General features: G+C 41.2%; 1 protein-coding gene across 2 annotated transcripts in view; it reads right to left on the bottom strand.

Moving 5' to 3' along the window:
- The window catches only part of MAP3K21 (mitogen-activated protein kinase kinase kinase 21), a 52,251-nt gene that overhangs the window by 6,313 nt on the left and 24,976 nt on the right, over positions 1-20,962 (bottom strand). For both annotated transcript variants that reach the window (XM_039248844.1, XM_039248843.1), the window contains exons 5-6: positions 12,971-13,211; positions 5,807-5,929 (exon numbers count right to left, since the gene is read on the bottom strand). In XM_039248844.1, coding sequence (XP_039104775.1) covers positions 5,807-5,929; positions 12,971-13,211 — 364 coding nt within the window. The remainder of the gene's footprint in view (positions 1-5,806; positions 5,930-12,970; positions 13,212-20,962) is intronic.

Consider the following 20,962-nt stretch of genomic DNA (forward strand, 5'->3'; position numbering starts at 1 on the left):
GAGAGAGAGAGAGAGAGAGAGAGAGCATGAGCAGGGGAGGGATAGAGAGAGAGGGAGACACAGAACCTGAAGCAGGCTCCAGGCTCTGAGCTGTCAGCACAGAGCCTGACGTGGGGCTCGAGCTCATGAACCATGAGATCCTGACCTGAGCCAAAGTTGGACACTTAACCCTGAGCCACCCAGAAGCCCCAAAATCTCAGACTGTTTAACAGTTGCCCTGTTTTCCTTTTCTACGCGGCCTCACAGGGAGGTCTGTAGTCACATTCAATATCCACATTTTGCTGATGGACCTCTATGCTATCCCTCTAGCCTTGAAGTGCACTTGCAATTGATTTGGAAATCATTGGGGAAAAGGCTACTGTTACTATACACTTAGAAAAGCAATTCTGTAAGATGTTTGAAAGCAAAATTGAAAGCATTGTGAGCTATCTACAGAGTTGAATATTCAATGGCCATAAAAAAATGAGGTTCAGGGGCGCCTGGGTGGCTCAGACGGTTGAGCTTCTGACTCTTGATTTTGGCTCAGGTCATGATCCCAGGGTCGTGGGGTCAAACCCCATGTTGGGCTCTGGGATGAGCATGAAGCCTGCTTAAGATTCTCTCTCTCTCTTTCTCTCTCTCCTCTTCTGCCCCTCTCCCCCACTCACGCTCTCTCTCTATAAAAAAATGAGGTTCAGATAAAGTTAATATATAATGTATTATATAGAACCCATTTTATTAAAAAGCATGCATGTGTATATAAACACATATTATACAGAGAAATTAATAAACATAGTTATCGAACTTTTATTTTATGCTCTCTATATAAATATATAGGTTTATAAATATATAAATACATATATATGTGTGATTTTTTTTTTAAGTAGGTTTCATGGGCGACATGGAACTCTACATGGGGCTTGAACTCACAACCCTGAGATGAAGACCTGACTTGAGCTCAAGAGTCGGATTCTTAACAGACTGAACGCCCGTAAGGTATCAAACTTACTGCAGTGTTTACATTTGAGGGAGATGACTGCTTATGGAAAGAGGAAAATTTAAATTCTTTATAATCATTTTTTTACAATTGGCAGCACTATGGGTGATGTTTGATTTGTTTTGTGTGTGTCAATGTTTTACACATTTAAACATTTACTATCTCTATGGACACAGGTATTCGTATATGTGTATGTGACAATCTTGAACAAGTTGTTCACTCTTCTCATGAAGGGTCTCCCGGCAGAGTCTGAGGAACTTGGGTGGGGGGTCCTTCCGGCCATGGAAGCAGCAGGTAGAGAGGACTGTGGGTTCCCAGATTACTACAGGGGACTCGCTCTCAGCTGCACAATTCCCCAGCCTGTGGGCCAGTGTTAGCAACGACCTTAAGGCTTAAGTGCCCTCATCTTCCTCCTCTCTGTCTTGATTGGCTCTGTTGTGTCTTCTGTGTCACCATTTACTGAACATTTACCATCCTAGGAGGCTGGGAAGGGTAGGGTGAAGAGTCCACACTCTTGGAGACTGAACTCAGTGGCATAGCATCATAGCCATTGAGTTAGGTCAGGTTTCCTAAACTCCCTATGCCTCAGTGGGGGAATCACAACGGTGTCTACTTAATGAGGTTGTTTTGAGCCTTCAATGGGCTAACACACAGAAACAGCTCAGAACGGTGCTGGGCACAGTAAGTGCTCAGTGGAGGTTAAGTGCTACTACAGTAGTGCTAGGTGCTGGGTCACAGGGTCTCTGCCCATGCGGACAGAGTTTATGGTATGCTATTTCTGCCTCTACTAACCCATCATAGACTAGTCATCCTACATTTAGCTAGCAGAACTTTCTTGGCTTTTGTTAAGCTTATTGATTAAGTAGGACATGGAGGAATGAGGGCAGGTTACTGACGTTTTCAGCTTGGATCAACCAACTCTTTGGAAAAGTAAGTGCTCTAAATTTACTATTATGATACTCAGTTATTGAAAAACATGCCAAGAATGTACAATGGCCTACTACTGGACTCACTTTTGAAAAAAGTCAATAGTTTTATTTAATTCCACTAAACTTTGATTTAAGGTCTAACTGAAAGCCCTATGTGTGCAAAAGTGCAAAGGTGCCAGACAAATTAGCTATATGTCTTTTTTTTCTCCCACCAGGCTGAACACTTTCTAAAACCAAAATACTACATAATATTTTGAAGTATTAGGTTGGTCAATTCAGACCAAATGTTGTCGAGACCAGAAAAGGACATTACTAGATAACTATGTGCCAATATAGCTGATGAATATAGACTTAAAAATTCTGAATAAAACACTAGCAAATAAAATTCAGCAGTACATTAAAAGGATCATTCGCCATGATCAACTGGGATTTATCCCTGGGATGCAAGGCTGTTTCAACATATGCAAATCAATCAATGTGATACATCACATTAACACAATGAAAGAAAAGAATCTTATAGTCATCTCAGTGGACACAGAAAAAGCATTTGACAAAAGTCAATATCCATTCATACTGAAAAGTCTTAACAAATTAGGAATAAGAAGGAATATATCTCAACACGACAAAGACCACATATGATGAGCTACCCTTAACATCATACTATATGATGAAAAGTTTAAAGCTTTTCCTCTAAGATCAGGAACAAGGGTGCCTACTCTCACCACTCCTATTTAACATAGTAGTAGAGTCCTAGCTAGAGCAATAAGGCAAGAAAAAGAAATAAAGAGTATCAAAATTGGAAAGGAAGAAGTAAAATTCTATTTGCAGATAAGACAAAATTATATATAGAAAATCCTAGAGATTATTGTACAAAAACAGACACTCAGATCAATGAAACAGAATAGAAAACCCAGAAATGAACCCACAAATGTATGGCCAACTAATCTTTGACAAAGCAGGAAAGAATATCCAGTGGAATAAAGACAGTCTCTTCAGCAAGTGGTGCTGGGAAAATTGGACAGTGACATGCAGAAAAATGAACCGGGATCACTTTCTTACACCATACACAAAAATAAACTCAAAGTGGATGAAAGACAGGAAGCCATTAAAACTGTTGAGGACAAAGCAGGCAAAAATCTCTTTGACCTTGTCTGTAGCAACTTCTTATTTAACACGTCTTCAGAGGCAAGGGAAACAAAAGCAAAAATGAACTGTTGGGACCTCATCAAGATAAAAAGCTTCTGCACAGCAAAGGAAACATTTGGCAAAACTTTAAAAGGAAACCAACAGAATGGGAGAAGATATTTGCAAATGACACTCAGATGAAGGGTTGGTATCCAAAATCTATAAAGAACTTAACAAACTCAACACCCAAAAAACCAAATAATGCCATGAAGAAATAGGCAAAAGATTTGAATAGACACTTTTCCAAAGAAGACATCCAGATGGCCAAGCGACACATGAAAAAATGCTCAACATCACTCATCATCAGGGAAATACAAATCAAAACCACAATGAGATACCACCTCACACCTGTTAGAATGGCTAACAATAACAACACAGGCAATAACAGATGTTGGCGAAGATGCGGAGAAAGAGGAAGTCCTTTGCACTGCTGGGAATGCAAACTGGTGCAGCCACTATACTGTGTAAAACAGTATAAAGGATCCTCAAAAATTAAAAACAGAACTACCCTATGATCCAGCAATTCCACTTCTAGGAATATATCCAAAGGAGATGAAAACACTAACTTGAAAAGATACCTGCACCCCCACATTCACAGCAGCATTATTTACAACAGCCTAAGCATGGAAACAACCCAAGTGTCCATCGAGAGATGAATGGATAAAGAAGAGGTGGTGTCTATATACAATGGAATGTTTCTCAGCCATAAAAAAGAGCGCGATCTTGCCATTTGCAACAACATGGATGGACCTAGAAATACTACATGATCTCACTTATATGTGGAATCCAAAAAAAAAAAAAAAAATCATAGAAAAGGAGATCAGTCTTTTAACCAGAGGTGGAGGGTGGAGGAAGGGGGAGTTAGAGGCAGGTGATCAAAAGGCATAAACTTTGATTGATAAGATAAATAAGTACTAAGGATGTAATGTGCATGCTGACTATAGCTACCACTGCCATATGATGTAAAGAAAAACTATTTACAGAGTAAATCCTAAGAGTTCTCATCACAAGGAAAAACATTTTTTACCTTTTCCTTTTTGTCTTTCTTTTCTTTTTATTGAATCTATTGGAGACAACGGATGCTAGCTAACCCTACTGAGGTAATCAGTTCACAATATATGTAAGTCAAACCATCACACTGTAATGCCTTGAACTTATACAGTGATGTCAGTTATTCCTCAATAAAATTGGAAAAAAAAACAAACAGAACTACCATATGATCCAGCAATTGCACTTCGGGGTATTTAGCTGAAGAAAACAAAAACACTAACTTGAAAATATCCATGTTTTCATGAACCCCTATGTTCACGGCAGCATTATTTACAATAGCCAAGATGTGAAAACAACCTAAGGGTCCATTAACAAATGAATGGATAAAGAAGATGTGGTATATCTACACCATGGGATATTATTCAGCCAGAGAAAAGAAAGAAATCTTGCCATTTGCAATAACACAGATGGGCCTTGAGGGCGCTGTGCTAAGGGAGATAAGTTAGACAGACAAATATTGTATGTCTTATTTATATGTGGAATCAAATTAAAAAAAAAAAAAAAGGACTCATAAATACAAAGAACAGATTGGTGTTGCCAGAGGCAGGGGATGGGCAGAATGGGTAAAGGGGGTCACAAGACACAAACTTCCAGGTATAATATAAATACATCCCAAGGGTGTCACGTAGAGCATGGGGACTACAGTTAATAACTGTGTATTGTGTATTTGAAAGTTGCCAAGAGAGTCAATCTTAAGAGGTCTCATCATACAAAAATATAAAAAATAAAAATAAATTTTGTAACCCTATATGGTGGGTGACCAATGTTAGTTAGCTAGACTTATTGCGGTGATCATTCTACAAAACATTTGACCCTTGAACAACATCAGTTTGAACTGTGCGGGTCTGCTCACCTGCGGATTTTTTTTTGTAAATACAGTACAATCTCATAAAGGTATGATTTTTAGTAACTTTTTTTTTTAGCTTACTTTATCTTTTTTTTTTCTCTTCTTTTTTTCCCCAGAACACTGACCTGATTACCTCTGGTCACTGGCATGCTTAAACAATCAAATTTAGTCCTTCCGTAGATGTAAATTCTATACCTCCCGACCTTTTCATCTCTTTCTCTCAGGAGTAATTAGACTACATAGTTTCTCTGGATAACACCAGCATCCTTCTCTCACCTAACCAACCATACTCAACCCTTTAACTCTTTGAAAAAAGCTTCTTATCCCTTCTGCCTGTTCATTCTATTTAGCTTACTTTATCTTAAGAATACCATATATGATATAATACATGTAACCTGCAAAATTTGTGTTCCTTGACTCTTTATGTGATCAGTAAGACATCTAGTCAACAGTAGTCTATCAGCAAAGTTTCTGGGGAGTCAAAAGTTGTATGTGGATTTCCAACTGCACTGCGTGGTGGGTGGGTGTTCAGTGGCCCTGACCATTGTGTTGTTTAAGGATCAACTGTATATACAAATATTGAATAATCATGTTGTATACCTGAACCTAATATAATGTTACATGTCAGTTACATCTCAATAAAAAAATACTTAGACTAAGAAATATCAGACCAAATTTTGTTTTCTGAACGGTTGTGACACCTGTGAATGTCACATGTTAGTTACAAGGAGCTATATATACTACACCTCTGGCTGGCTGGAATCTGAGTCAATTAATGAAGAACCCCCCACATGAGCCCCTGGGCTGGAGGAGGCTTACACTGTATTGCTCGGAGCCGAGGGATCACCGTAGGGCTACTAGGCGGACTGGAACTATTGCTGTTCAAACTCCTCCGTTTGTCCAAGTTGGGAGAGGCCTGCACGGTGATTTTATGCTGGAAATCTGTCGGACATGGAAACAAGTGAGAATTGAGGATTTAAGTTCCATTCAGGCCACTTTCGTCAGCCCAAAGCAATAAAAGCAAAAATTGCCCAAGGGTAAGATGGAAGTATCTCTGGCTTTGCTTCTTGGTTTCCTCCTTCTCTTCCATTCAAGGTTCAAGTCAATAAATAATGACTCAGAGCCTATGATATGTTAGGTACGGTCAGACACATACTCCCAGAACAATGAGACACTGGGTACTTGTAGAATTGCACCATCTTCTAGGGAGGAGGGTTACCTTCGTGTAGCCAGACATAGTTATAAACAAAATTGGAAGAGGAGACACCTTGGACTTAAATGAGCCCTGGTTCTGTCACTAACAAACTATGGACCTCAGACAAATGAAGGAACCTCTCTGAACCGGTCTCCTTGTTAGAAACAACCAATAATGCACAGATTGCTATGGCGATTAAAACAGAAAATGCAGGTTACGGAGGGTTCAGGACAAAATATTCCCCTTAACCTATCACATTTCTTCACGACTGTCTACTCTTCATCAGACCTAGCAAAAAAATACTCTGATCTGTTTCTATGGGGTCTTCATTTCCTTACGGAGGCTCCCCTGTTGTATAAAACTTACGGTAAATAACTGTTACGCTTTTTTTCCCTCCCTGTTAATCTGTCCTTGACAGTTTGATTTTCAGACCCAGCCAGGGACCCTAACAGGGTCAGGGAATACTCCCCAGCCCTGCCCCAGTTAAAAGCATTTTGTGGTCAACATACCCTGCAAATCATAGTTAATCTGACCTAATCATAATATGGGCAGCTGTCACGAAGAAGGTATGCCAATAATATGGGAATATACAGAAAAAGGAGTAATATTACTGGAGGAAAGCAGAGGGTGTCTGGGAAAACGCTGTCAACTGTAAGAAAGTTATCAAAACCTTAGACCCAGGCAAGAGAAATTACTGGGTGTTCTTTCGGAGTGCACGGCTGAGCCTAACCTTTGACTTTCTATTGACTGGGCTAATTTTTACAACTCAGTAGGGGCAGAGGGTAACTTGCCAATTCTGTCTGGTGGAGATACAATTTTTGTCTGGTATGAAAGACGACCCTAAAGGTTATGGTTACTGCCATTCTGGGCACTAACCGCGTTTGTATTTAACCTAGTGATCTAACCCTAATGTTCCCTTACTAAATTGCTGGGAAATACTTAACTCCTCAAATTCTTGTGGAAACCAAGTGTAACTGGTTCTCCAGTTATTAATGAGTTGAATAAAAATCTTTGACATATGTCCATTTCATATTTACAAGAGAGATAGCATTTTCCTTTCTGAAAAGTATACTTTATGCTTTAAAGAACTTTAAAGAACCACCCGGTGTTTGAAATGAGGGGGGAGCTGGAATTTGGTAGCCCAGACACCCAGCCTATCGTTCATACCAGATGCCTGCAAATTTTTAATACTGTCTCCTCCCTCACCCTCCATATCCAATTAAATGTAAAATATCTTGTAAATTTGGGGTTATAGATTCCTGTCAGAGCTATCGTTGAGAAATGTATATTCTGGCTTCTGCAAATAGCAAACTCCACGTTGGAATCCCAGCTTACCACTTCCCAGCCACGTGAATTTTCAGGAGGGGACCGGCCCTCCTGAGGTCTCAGGATCTCCATATGCAAAACTAGATAATAAATAATGATTCCTACTTTGTAGGATAGCTATGAAGAGTTAAATACAACCAAGTACAGAAAATACTTAGGTCGGGGCTCATACTTGATAGATACATATTAGTGATTCTTTTTGTTCTCTCAGTCTCCACCACATCCATCATTCCATGCTGAACCTGCCACAGCTTTTCTTGATCTTCCTGCACCTCTCTCCTGGGCCTCTCTCTTCTAGCTCACAGCAGTCAGATGCATTTTAAAAATGTACACCAGACCATGTCATTCCTCTGCTGAAAACCCTTCAAAGACTTTGCATTAATTTTTTTTTTGAGAGGGAGGCAGAGACAGAGCATGAGCAGGGGAGGGGCAGAGGAAGGGAGACACAGAATCCGAAGCAGGTTCCAGGCTCTGAGCTGTCAGCACAGAGCTTGATGCGGGGCTCAAACTCACTAGCCATGAGATCATGACCCGAGCTGGGGTCGGTGCTTAAGTGACTGAACCACCCAGGTGCCCTGCATCAATTCTTAGGTTGCAGAAATGAGAATGGTAACACATTCAGGGTTCTTTGTGCCTCTAGTCTCATCTTGCCCTGTTTTCCCTGGTCTGAACCAGGGTCTGGCAAACTTTTTCCATAAAGTGCCACACAGGAAATATTTTAGGCACTGTGGGCCATATGGCCTCAAATCTGCTGACTTAGTGAGAAATCCATCATACGACAGACATAAATGTGTTCCCATACAACTTTATTTATGGAAGTGGCAATTTAAAATTCATATAATGTTCATGTGCAATGAAATATTGTTCTTCTAATTCAAGTATGTAAAAGTGCGAGAAGCACTCTTAGCTTGTGAGCTGCACAGAACCGGTGGCAGCCTAGATTTGTCCCCTGGTGTGCAGTTTGCTGAGCCCGGGACAAATCACATGGGTCTTTTTTAATTTCTGGGGGGAACCAAGCCTTCTTTGCATGTGCTTTCTTCCTTCTCCCTCTGAATTTGATCAAGTCTTATTTCAAGTCTCAATTTAAAATGTTTAAATCGAGCGCCTGGTGGGCACCTGGGTGGTTCAGTCAGTTTAAGGGTCTGACTTTGGCTCAGGTCATGATCTTGCGGCCCGTGAGTTCGAGCCCTGCATCAGGCTCTGTGCTGACAGCTCAGAGCCTGGAGCCTGTAACAGATTCTGTGTCTTCCTCTCTCTCTGCCCTTCCTCCCCTTCTCTCAAAAATGAACATTAAAAAAAATTAAAATTTTTGTGACTCCTTTATTTTTTATTTTATTTTTATTGTTTAAGAGAGAGAGCACACACCTGGAGCAAAAGAGGGGCAGAGGAAGAGAGGGGGAGAGGGAGGGAGGGAGGGAGGGAGAGAGAGAGAGAGAGAGAGAGAGAGAGAGAGAGAACCTTAAGCAGGTTCCGTGTGAGGGGCTTGACCTCATGACCCTGGGATTGTGACCCGAGTCGAAATCAAGAGTCAGACACTCAACCACCTGATCCATGCTGGTGCCCCCAAGTCTCAATTTAGATGTTACTTATTTAGGATGACTTCCTTGATCTCTGTAGAGCGGGTGACATCTGTCCACTAATCACTGTCATATGACTTTTCCTTCATAGCAGTTAATAATTTTAGCACATAAAGAAGTATTTAATTATTAGCTTAAGGTTCACTCCCCTCCCAATACAGTGTCAGCTCTATACTGGCAGGGGCCGTATAGACTCGATCACAGTCCTAGCCCAGTGCAGGCTGGTGAAACGCCTCACCCATAAAAGGTACTTAGTAAATCTCTGCCGAATCAATATTTTATCTGTTCAAGTTTATACGTAACATAAGGGCAGAGATCATGTTTATTTTTTCATAACCCCTACTACTTGATCATGTATTTGTTGAAGGAGAAAATGGTGTAAGGTTTTACAACAGAATCAAACTGGTGCTTACTTACAGTTAATAGCTGAGAAATACACAGCTGGGTGGGGGGTGGTTTGGCAAAGACAAAACAAGTGGAAACAGAGTACCAAGTGGGAGGCTTCCTCCATCTACCAAGATCTGACCAGGCAGAGTGCAGTTTGAGTAAAGAGCGGATGGGAGAGAACAGTTTAGCAGGTGACTGATTGGACTTGGTTGGGGGGGGGGGGGGGAGGTGGAGGAAGGGTAAGAGAGATATTCTTACCCGTACGTATGAAAGAGTTTATTTTAGACTGAAGTGCTTTATAAAGGTTCAACTAACCCCATGATACGTCATACCAGAGCAGAAGGTGGGTGTGTTCTTGTAGAACAGAGAAGCAGGCCAAGCATGGAAACGATAAACCAAGTGGAATACGTGATGACCAGGTGACCAGCAGAGAACATTTGCAAGGCCAGAGTAGCAAATGCATCAGACTGGATTTTAACAATACCTAAGATTTGGAGAGCTTCTGATCTCCTGAAAAAGTCTTAATAATTCCTCTCTCACACACACACAAAGAGATCAAGACCTGAGCCAAAGTCAGACGCTTAACCAACTAAGCCACCCAGGCACTCCTTATATGTTCTAAATATACAGCTTTGGTTTGACATAAACATAACGCAGAGCACATGATATCAAGTGGTCACCATAGAAACATATCTACCACGATCACTCTAAAACTCCAACAAATTCCAAGAATTCATAAAATACACTTTAAAAACTCTTAGATGATGTTGTCTCATGTTGTAAGCATCTACCCTTGTTTGGTTCGTGCCCATAAAGGACGGCCAGCAGGAAGAACTACGTTGGAGTTTTCTGGCGGTAAATCATCCTTGCTATAAACAATCATAAGATTAAAAGTTATCCTCAGTGACTCTGAAGGACAAAATTACGGTGAGAGAATTTTTCACATTTAATGACAAGTTTTTGAAAGAGGCAGAGGCACAGATGTTAAAGGCCGGTTTGTAGGAGTCTCCAATATGTTTCTGAGAAAAATGTTAAGCTACACAGAAGGAAAAACTCCTGCAAAAGGGGTCCAAATAAATTGGCACGCTGAAAAGAAAGTGCCACCGCCACTGGATCTGCAGTCTAGCAGATGTTTTTCTTCCTTAACAGTGTACATTAAATAGTACTAACATTTGAGAACTCAAAGAATTTTCTAGAAGATGATAACTTCCTTGGAAGTGCAAATAATTGCTTTCTCTTCTATAGTAAGCAAAATTCCTGAAGGAGATAAATAAGTATTGTTATAGTTATCATTCTTCTCTTTGGATATGTATCCCCCTTCTTTGGGACATTGTGCAAGTAAACTGTGTGTGTGTGGTAGGGGGATGGTAAAGAGTTGGGGGATTCTAAAGAGAAACAGTTTCCCCAATGGTAACAGTGTGCCAACCATGTAGCGTCACCTTGTGGCCAGAAGAGGTAAACCCCATGCTAAATGAAAAACGATTTCATTCTTTCAAAATGAATTAGGACTATAGCAGATTTTTGGGGTGTTTCAATAGGAATCTTCTATTAAGTGCCATAAGGTAAATAAACATGTAACTAAAATTCTCAGAAAAGAAAATCCAAAGAGTGCAATTCAGGAACAATATAAATCTAGCAAAAATAGATATATTTGGTCTGCTTTGAATGAAGACAAGATATTGGGAAAACACAATTTGAGAAGAAAAGCAGGAGTGAAAGCGACCTCAGGAATCCTGAGATATTTGCTTTAATCAGCCTACCACTGAAGAGTAAAGAATCATTGGAATGATTTAATTTTTTTTCTCCCAAGTTTATTCTCCATCAGTTTCTCATTAGCCATGTCCCTCCCTCGGCTCCCTGGGAATCAGTGACTATTAACTAGGATAACACAGATAAGAAGGCTGATAGAGCTATGACCTGGAGAAAGCCCACACCAGGTACCTCTCTGAATTTTTCTATCGTCTACACTTGAAAGCAGAAGACTCATCATACATAAAACAGTCTATTTTAAATTGTGTGTGACCCACAAGACAGCACACAGTCCGTGGCCCCTCCCCAAGTTACGCTTCAGCTGAAAAGCAAACATCTGAAGAGAACCTGAAAAAGGATCTTTTTTCCCTCCAGAGAGGCCAAAGGTAAAGAGAGGAAGGACCCACACACAGCCTGGTCCCACTTCATCGAACCAAATAACCAATAATGTATACTGTGTACTCATGATGGCCACATATCAGCAATCAACTGAGGGCATTGGCAATAATCTGAAAAGTCACATTATGCTAGGAGGCTTCCAGTACTTCGCAATAAGTAATTTTACAAGACAATTTATACATACTTTATATAAAATAAAACTGCTGTTGGGGCCCCTGGGTTGCTCAGCTGGTTGAGCTTCTGACTTCAGCTCAGATCATGATCTCACAGTTTGTGAGTTGGAGCCCCGTGTCGGGCTCTGTGCTGACAGCTCAGAGCTGGAGCCTCCTTCAGATTCTGTGTCTCCTTCTCTCTCTCTCTGTCCCTCCCCGACTCTCACTCGGTCTCTCTCTCTCAAAAATAAATTAAAAAAACATTAAATATGGGGGCAGATGGGCTATTTGTTTTTTCCTTAAATCAGGTGTAATATGTAACATTAAATAATTTAATTTCATAAGTTGATATATGTTTGCTATTTTCTATTCTGTTTAGTTTCTTTTAACACGCTACAATGTTTAAAAATATCACCGTTAATGTTTAAAAATGTCACCGTGTTTTAAAATCCAGGAGGTCTAAAAATGAACCAGTAAATCTAGGAAGCTTCTAGAAATATTTATATCTCAGGTGAAAACTAGCAGGCGTGGGGCGCCTGGGTGGCTTAGTCGGTTAAGCGTCCGACTTTCGCTTAGGTCATGATCTCGCGGTTCGTGGGTTCGAGCCCCGCGTCGGGCTCTGTGCTGACAGCCAGCTCAGAGCCTGGAGCCTGTTTCAGAGTCTGTGACTCCCTCTCTCTCTGACCCTCCCCTGCTCACGCTGTCCCTCTCTCTCTCTCTCTCTCTCCTAGAAATTTAAAAAAAAAACCAAACAACTAGTAGGCGTATAATGGAAGCAGTTGCTCTATTTTGTGGAAGGTGTAGACAGCATCGTCAATGTCCCAAATGCACCCAGTTACCAGACGCGTGATAGGGGTCCTTGTGGAAGCAACTTAATGACAAAACAGCAATAGTTTTGTTGCTCACGATTTTCACCGGGCGGTGCAAGGTGGTTCAGGGCCATAGGGCCATCAGCTGAAAAGGAAGTCTGCGTTATTTCGAAAGGAGTAAACCGATTAATCCATTAACACGAGAGCCTCCCGAGAGCTAACTATTCAGCGCACAATGCACGCGATGCGAGCCTGATGCTGTGTTGCACGGGAATGACCATGAACTGAAGCAAGCCAGCGAAGATACTTATTTGTGCAATGCCTTAAAACCTCATCCTGCTACCTCTTCCCAAAGAAGCCGATTGCAAAACACCAAGACGAAATCATACCTGAGGGTAGGCTGATGCGATGTCCATCTTTGAGCTTTAACCGACTCCTCCTGAACTTTCCCTTCCTCTTCTTGACATTGGGCTTCTCCTGGTTTAACTGGAATATCAGAATGTTGAGCTCCCGCTCGAGCACGTCGATCTCCCGTTCCGCCAGCTGCTGCTCCCGCCGCTTCAGCAGCGCCTCCTGGGACTTCTGCTGCAGGGCGGCCCGCGTCAGCTCCTCCTCGCGGGACCGCAGCTCCTGGGGCACAGAGCACGCGGGTGTAAGCAAGGAGCGGGGCTTCCTCTTCTCCGGCTCAGCTCCCCACCCCACCCCCGGCCACCCCAGTGCTCCTGGGGCAGCAGCCCTGGCGATGGGGGCAGTGGGAGCTAAGAGCTCTCTAGCGCAGCACTGACTCAGACTACAACCAAAGCCTTGCACAGGCTCTGCCTGTGGTCTCATGGTCCCCAAAAGGCATCACCAATTTTTCGACCCCGACTATAACATTTCTCCCTCCTCACCGCTGTCCCTCACAATCACCTGACACAAAGTGTTCAGTCACATAAGGCAACAGAGCGCAGAGGTGAACGACCCTTCTTTCAAACAGAGTAGAACGGTAAGGCTTGACTAATTAAAGGAGAATTATTCTACCTACAAAAGACGGCAGTTCAGGTCTCTCCACCTGGGAAGAACTTGGTTGGCTTGAGGATTTGCGTAGGTGTTAAAACATCATGGTAGAGAGAGGAAAGGGAAAAGCAAAGCTAATGGTTAGACGTCAGCTGAAGGCCCATCAGAAATGAAGATGAGCATCCCTAAAATTGGGAGCCACTGGAAAATGAACTTTTCAGGACCCACAAACGAATGCGAAGGATCACTTCTGACCCAGATCGCATGAATTAGCTCATGAAAGCTGCTCTGTCACAATGCTTACTGATTAAAAGTCTAAATTCTACAACTTGGTTTTGCTTTCAGAATTATTTAGCTTCATAGAAAACCTATGAATTAAAGAATACAGTTAATCCTTGAAGAATGTTGACTTGGGAGCATCGACCCTCCCCACCCCCACTTTGCCATCAAAAATCCATATACGTAACTTTTGACTCCTGGAAACTTAACCACTAGTAATACCCTACTATTGCCAGGAAGCCTTACCAATGACATAGGCAATTAACACGTTATTTTTGTATATGCATTATATAGCATATTCTTACCATAAACAAAGCTAGAGAAAAGAAAATGTTATTAGTAACAATGAAAAGAAGATATATTTATGGTCCTGTACTGTATTTATTGAAAAAAGTCCACATATAAGTGGACCCACATAGTTCAAACCTGGACTGTTCAAGGATCAACCGTTCCTATTAGGAAAAAAGTACTCAATAGGAAGACCAAGAACTCTATCAAGTTTTAAAATCACACCTCCATCCTTATTTCATTTCTATAAAATGTTCTGTTCTTTACCAGAGACATAAATGTTCCTTCTAGTGCTGAACTTCTTTCTCTTCTTGATTACCCAGCTACTCAATCAAGCAGTCACACAGAATTCAAGGTATTTGCAAACTTTTATTTATGCTCCTCCAGAAAATTTAATCTTAGACTATCCTAACACCAGAATCTTTGTTAGAAACTATAGAGCTTTGGGCTAGGAGCTCTGAGAGCTCTGAGTACTGGGCAAAAATGTCATACTTTACATAAGCAAGCCAACTTGATATAGCCTACCTCAAGAATACTGATACAGGAAAAAACACTGTAAAACAGAGGCTCATGGAAGAAAACAGAGCTGAGGCACGGGATTAAATGTCAACTCAAGTCTGCTAATCCCTTGGACTTTTTATAGAAGGGCTCAGAAAATACTTGGAGGCTGTCAGTACAATTATCATAGAGGAAAACACAGAAGATCCTCATTCTGTAAATAAATATAATGATACCAAGAAGAGACTGAGGAGCTCTAAAAAATAAAAAAAAATTATTTATTCAGATCCAATGAATTCTGAATTAATTGCAAATTTACCAAAGTGGGTTGAAATTCACCTCTGAAACATCCCCTAAATTTAATTTTTCTAAACAAACTTTACAAAAGTGCAAAAGATTTACTTAAGGCCAGTTGATAGTCAAGTCACTGCTGCTAATATGTACCAGCTGATTCTTATTTATAACCAGATCAGTATTTCTTCGTTACATTATGCCAGACACAAACTACTATTTATTATGTGAAAGGAAAAGGAAATGAAGAAAAGGCTACATATTAGGAAAAAATTCTGAAATCCCTTATATAACTGATGGCTTTTTCCAACCAGTTTGTCCAAACTGGAGATCTTACTGTCGTATATTTGGGGACAGAAGACACTTCCAATTTCTAACTCATTACTGTCTGCCCTCTTATTAAGATATTACTTTTCAGCGGTGGTGATATCAATCCAATTAGCCATTGTGGAATGAAATGGCATAAGGAACAGATAAGGCCAGCAAATTCAATTAGGCTTTTTGTGTGTTACTACTACAATAATTGAAGAAGAAACCGTTTTTAATTCCGGGGCCCAGATGAAAATGAGGATCCCCTGGCGATGGCTTTATAAATTAAAAAAAAAAAAGAAAAAAAAGTCACTCGCCCAGGACTTCTTAAGAGAGAAAAAAGATAAGATCAGAGAGAAAGCAGCCAAAGTACTCTTCCTTCTGAATGAATTTTAAGACGTTCAAAAGTAAGAGGAAAAACAAAAGGGCTGGAGTGTTAGAACCCCTTTGAATACTTTGAAATTATGAAGCATAAACAAAAATTCCTTTGGTTGCTGAGATTTCTAAGCAGTAATATTTGCTTAATTGCTTGGCACAGGGCAGCCTAGTAATGGCAAATCCAGATTCCTGGCAGGAGATGTTAATCATTAATGGTGGCATGCCTTCCAATGGTGGTTCAAAAACAGGTGCATGGACCCAGTGCACAAAGACAGACACACAGAGATAAGAAGCCAGGAATTTAGGGAGGAACTGATAGCTGTGGAGGCTACAGTTTACTGAATAACGCAGAGCAGAGCCAAGTTACTGACCATTAATTCCAAGTCTGACGCCTCCTACCTTAAGCAATCAGTGAATAAGAAAGGGAGATAGTGCACGTACGAACACTGCGCTCTTGACTCTGTCGAGAAAGAGGCCAATAGAAGAAATCTTTGAGCAAAATACAAATATAAAAACACCCAAGAAGCCATAGATAGCCTCTTTAATTTTCAGTCGAAGGTTCACAAGATCCCATAAATGCGGTATTTGAAGGAACACGGTGCAAACATCACATGAAAAGCAAAAGCACAAAGAAACCACTGGAGGACGGCTCAAAAATGATTCCAAAGAATAATAAAGAAACTACTGTAAACCCCCAAATGGAGAAAGGGAAGACACGCATTCTTGAAGCATGCTTTTTGACTTTTACACAACATATAGCGAGAGTTAATTCACTGGATATCCTTCTATCTTGCAGCGTCATAATGACCAATAATCTAAAATAAATAAACTAGATAAAAATCATAGTTATTAATAATGTCACCCCTAAGTTTAAAATCCTGTGACTTCTTTTACTTTTCCTCTAAGTTCACTCCCATTCCCCAAAATCTTTTTTTATTTTTTTTTATATTTGCTGTTAAACATCTAATCTTAGAATTCCTGAAAACGATTTGGGGAAGTGCAAAAAAAAAAAAAAAGAAAATCAGTTTTCTTCTCTACCATTTTAAGTCAACAAGATGTATTAAAGTTTCCAAGAAAACATATTAACAGTATTGCTAAAAGTAATCCTTCAATGAAATACAAGATTTACAAAGTAAGCCGGCCAGTCATTTTCAAGCATTTTCCTGCTCAGAGGAGCCCAGTTTCCCGAATGCCTGGGCCAGGGATTGGCAGCGGCTGTTGAAGCTGCTCTGGTTCGAATCAAAGCCACCGCTTTCTTTGGCACTTGCCAAGTAATGGGCACCGCTCTGAGCACTGTGCACACACCACCTGGTAAGCCCCATACCACCCCAGGGAGCCAGCAGTGTGACTGTGACCTTCAATGGGGAGGAGGTCAGCAGGCAGGGAAGAGCCCCTCCGGGTCCAGCCAGCTGTCTGGCTGAGACTGCTATGGATTTTGGCACTCGGCTAAAAACTTATATTTAAAAAAAGGGAGGTGTGGGTCTATCATTGTTTTTAGAATCGAGGGAAGGAAGCTGAATGCAGTCTACTGAGCTGCCGTCTGCTCTAAGCGTCAGGAAAACTGTTGATTCTGGGCCCACGTTTTAAGCCCTGGAGCTCTGACCCAAGAGGTCTTACTTCCAAACTCTGCAACGTGAAGCACGTCTCCTCCCTCCGAGGAGGTAGCCCCTGCAATTACCATTCCCTTCTGTGCCCCTTCTGTTCTTTGCTCAGACTTGATTTCCAGCTCCTCCTCTGCCTTCCAGGCCATCTTCCTTGGGGGGCTCTTTAAAACCTGGTGCCGACAATCAGACCCACTGTCTAAGGTTGTACCTGACTGTTTTGTATTTTCCAGCTTACAAAATAGTGAAAAATCTAAGAAGGGGCTGAATTACCTAAGTCTACTACTCGACAAAAAAAAAAAAAAAAAAAAGTGACTTCAGCCTTTACATACTTTGAACTTTATTTTAATCATTTAAAATTAGGTAATATTTAAAGTATACCACAATTAGAGAGAACAGCAAATACCCCTACACTCACCGTCAATACTTAACAGATGCTAAGGTTTTACCCCATCCGTCTCAGATCTGATCACGTCTCCCATGCAGCACGCTCTAAACTCTACCCTCTCTCTCTTCTTTTAAAAAAATTTTTTTAAAACAACGTTTTATTTATTTCACAGAGAGAGAGAGAGAGACAGCATGAGCAGGGGTGGGTCAGAGAAAGGGAGACACAGAATCTGAAGCAAGCTCCAGGCTCTGAGCTGTCAGCACAGAGCCTGAGGCGGGGCTTGAACCCATGAACCGTGAGATCATGGCCTGAGCTGAAGCTGGGCGCTTAACCGACTGAACCACCCAGGCGCCCCTACCCTCTCCCTCTTCTTATCTGCTGTTCCTCGGTTGCCCCGTAACCCTCCCTTATCCATACCTCCGTCTTTCTGTACATCTGAAGGGCACTGGTTCATGTGTTTTATCAATTTACATAACTGGTGTCTAGCGTAACTATTTGTCCACAACTCGATTTTTCCACTCAATCTTATGTTTGAGATTTATCCACATTGAAACATGTAGCTGGAATTCATTCATTTTGATTGGTTTGCAGATTTCCAGTTTGAATCAATACTGAATATATTGAATCAGTATACAGTAGTTTGGGTGTCTATTCCCTGTTCATGGACACTGACCAATCCCAGGTTTTCGCTATCACAAATCATGCTTCAGAGAACAACCAAAACTTCCTTGTGCACACATGTGGGCATCTCTCAAGAACACATAAGTAAAAGGTAAGCAGCTGAGTTGGAAAGCTCTCTGATGGCATAAGATTCAGAAAAGATTTATAATGTGAGCTTCTAAATTCCCTGTTTCCCTTGAGAGAGTAATAAGGGTAACGATAATCACTAATATCACTCACTTATTAATTAGAATACACATTAGGAGCATATTAAGAAACTTTGCGTGGGTTAATTTCATGTATTTATTTACTATCTACCATGGGCTGAGTACTTTGTTCAATGTTGTGGATGAGAATGACCAAGCATAAGATAGTGTAGTTGATTAACGTATTATCTAGCAGAAATGGCAGGCCAAGAACACGTAAGCGAGCTAATACTGAAGTCGGACTCAGAGCCAGCTCAGTGTGGGCTGCTGTGACACAGTTTATCTGGTGCATGAGGGTGAGGGAAGGCAGCTACGAAGGACTCACAGTAAAGGAGCCAGCGATTGTGAGGTTGGGTGAGAAGCTAAGGAGGGGACAGTATTATGGACAGAGAAGAGAATGTATATGGAGACCAAAGGTCAAGAGCGTGGCATCAGAGGAAGTGCACGGAATTCATGGCCGGTTGCGACAAAGCGAGACTAAATATGGAAGGACAAAGGAAATCAATAAGGGACAGAAATTGGCTGCTGAAAGATGCTCGGATTTGCACTGTAGAAGGGCCACTGGAGATGGTGGTGAGGGGACCGACTTGGGGAACAAGTCTGAACGCAGGGTAACCTGGGAAGATGCTGTTGCAGTGACGCAGGTGGTAAGTGAGGACGACAGGGATTGGGGGCGGGATTCCCACTGATGGTCTCGGTCACAGAGGGGACCACCAGAAACATCTTCAAAGACTCTGGAGACTGGGCGCCTATGAGAACAGTAAGCAATCCGTTTGTCACAGAAAGAAGAAAGCAGAATGAAGGAAGAAGATTGGGTAGGGGGTGAGGGGTACATTCTGACTTCAATGTTTGGCTGGAAAACGGTGCCGAGATGCATGTGCAGCCCCTTTTAAAAACCTGTCCACAAGATCCCAAGATCCTGGCATTCAAAGGGCCTCAAGAAAACAGACCGTTGGATCCATTTTTGTGCCCCAGGATGCTAACACTGCTCCTAGCACACAGTACATGGTCCATACATGTTTGCTGGGGAAAAGCAAACCAGAACATAACCTTGAAACTCAGAACAGTTTCACCATAGTCACATTTTTACATTCTAAGTATTTTTTAGAAAACAATTTGCATGTTGGGGAACACCCGTGATGGGCCTTGTATTAATTCCCAATTCAGTGAGACAACAGTAGACGGAAGCTTCTCAAAGACAGAATCCGGGCATGCAATACCTTGGTATCATGCACAGTATTATAAATACTGGCTCAACAAATATTTATGCACATATATTCAAGCCACAGCTTGTGAGTCCCTCTTTGCACTTGGGTTGACCATAGGCCTTTAGTATTATGGGCAATATAAAAGTCTAGAGATGTAGTACAGAGCCTCACCGCACAAGTCCAAGTTACTCAAACATGGGGGAAAGATTCTCAGCCGTGTTTTAATATTATAAATTTGAATTGGCAGGTGGGCTCTTTATTAGCAAAGCGTCACTGCCCTCTTAAAAAGGATTCTACTATTTTAGAACCACACATGTACGAGGCATAAAAAAATTCCTTCCTGGTCAATTGCATGGCTTTGTAAAGGTTATCAAAAAATCACAGTGTTGTACTTTAGCCCAGACATTTATTGCACATATGACAGAACTTAACCTCGTGGATAATTATACACTTCAGACGAGCAGAATAAAGCTTGATTCATCAAAATGCTCAAGTACTACAAAAGTGTTTTCAAAAAAAAAAAATAAGTACTGCCACTGTAGCACAGAACCAGGCTGTAAAGTTGGGGTTCTTAGGGACCGTGAAGTCATTGTGTCACCAAAGGAGACCAATCAGCAATTGCACTCGCTTCCCAACCAGTCTGCCTTCCAACTGGCTGTGTAGTTTTACTTCTCCTATTTCACTCTGTATGTGGTGGCATATATGCAACTTCAGCACGTTTCATGTAGATGTTTATTTAGTGCTTCTTCTCAAAATAAACAAACCAACCAGAACTTAACTCATCATACTAAAAGTTTCGAAAATCACACACTTTCCCAGTTTCTCCAACAAAGCAATTCCTTGGAGATGAAAGGGTGCGTGTTTGTGAGTGTGTGTGTGTGTGTGTGTGTGTGTGTTTTAGGGAGGTTGCCTAGCATAAGAAACGCTTTAAAAGATAGAGTCAGAAACTTTAAAAAGACACCTTTGAGACAAACTGTGACATTTGAGTACAGAGTATTATATGACAGTAAGGAATTACTGCTACTTTTTGCGATAATAATGGCAAGAAAGTTATTTCTAAAATTCTTACCAGAGACGCATGTTTAAGATTTAAGGGGAAAAGGACATGAGTTGAGGATTTAAAGTATTCCATTAAAAAAAGATGATAATGGGAAAAAGATCTGTATAAAATGACAAAACACTGACAATTACTAAAGCTGGTGAATTTATGCAAAGGGTTCAGTATGCTAGGCTCTCTTCTTTAAAAAAATTTTTGTTTACTTTTGAAAATTTCCCTACG

Source organism: Hyaena hyaena, unplaced genomic scaffold (genome assembly GCF_003009895.1).
Source record: "Hyaena hyaena isolate Hyena2069 unplaced genomic scaffold, ASM300989v1 scaffold_319, whole genome shotgun sequence".
In the NCBI taxonomy this organism is placed as follows: Eukaryota; Metazoa; Chordata; class Mammalia; order Carnivora; family Hyaenidae; genus Hyaena; species Hyaena hyaena.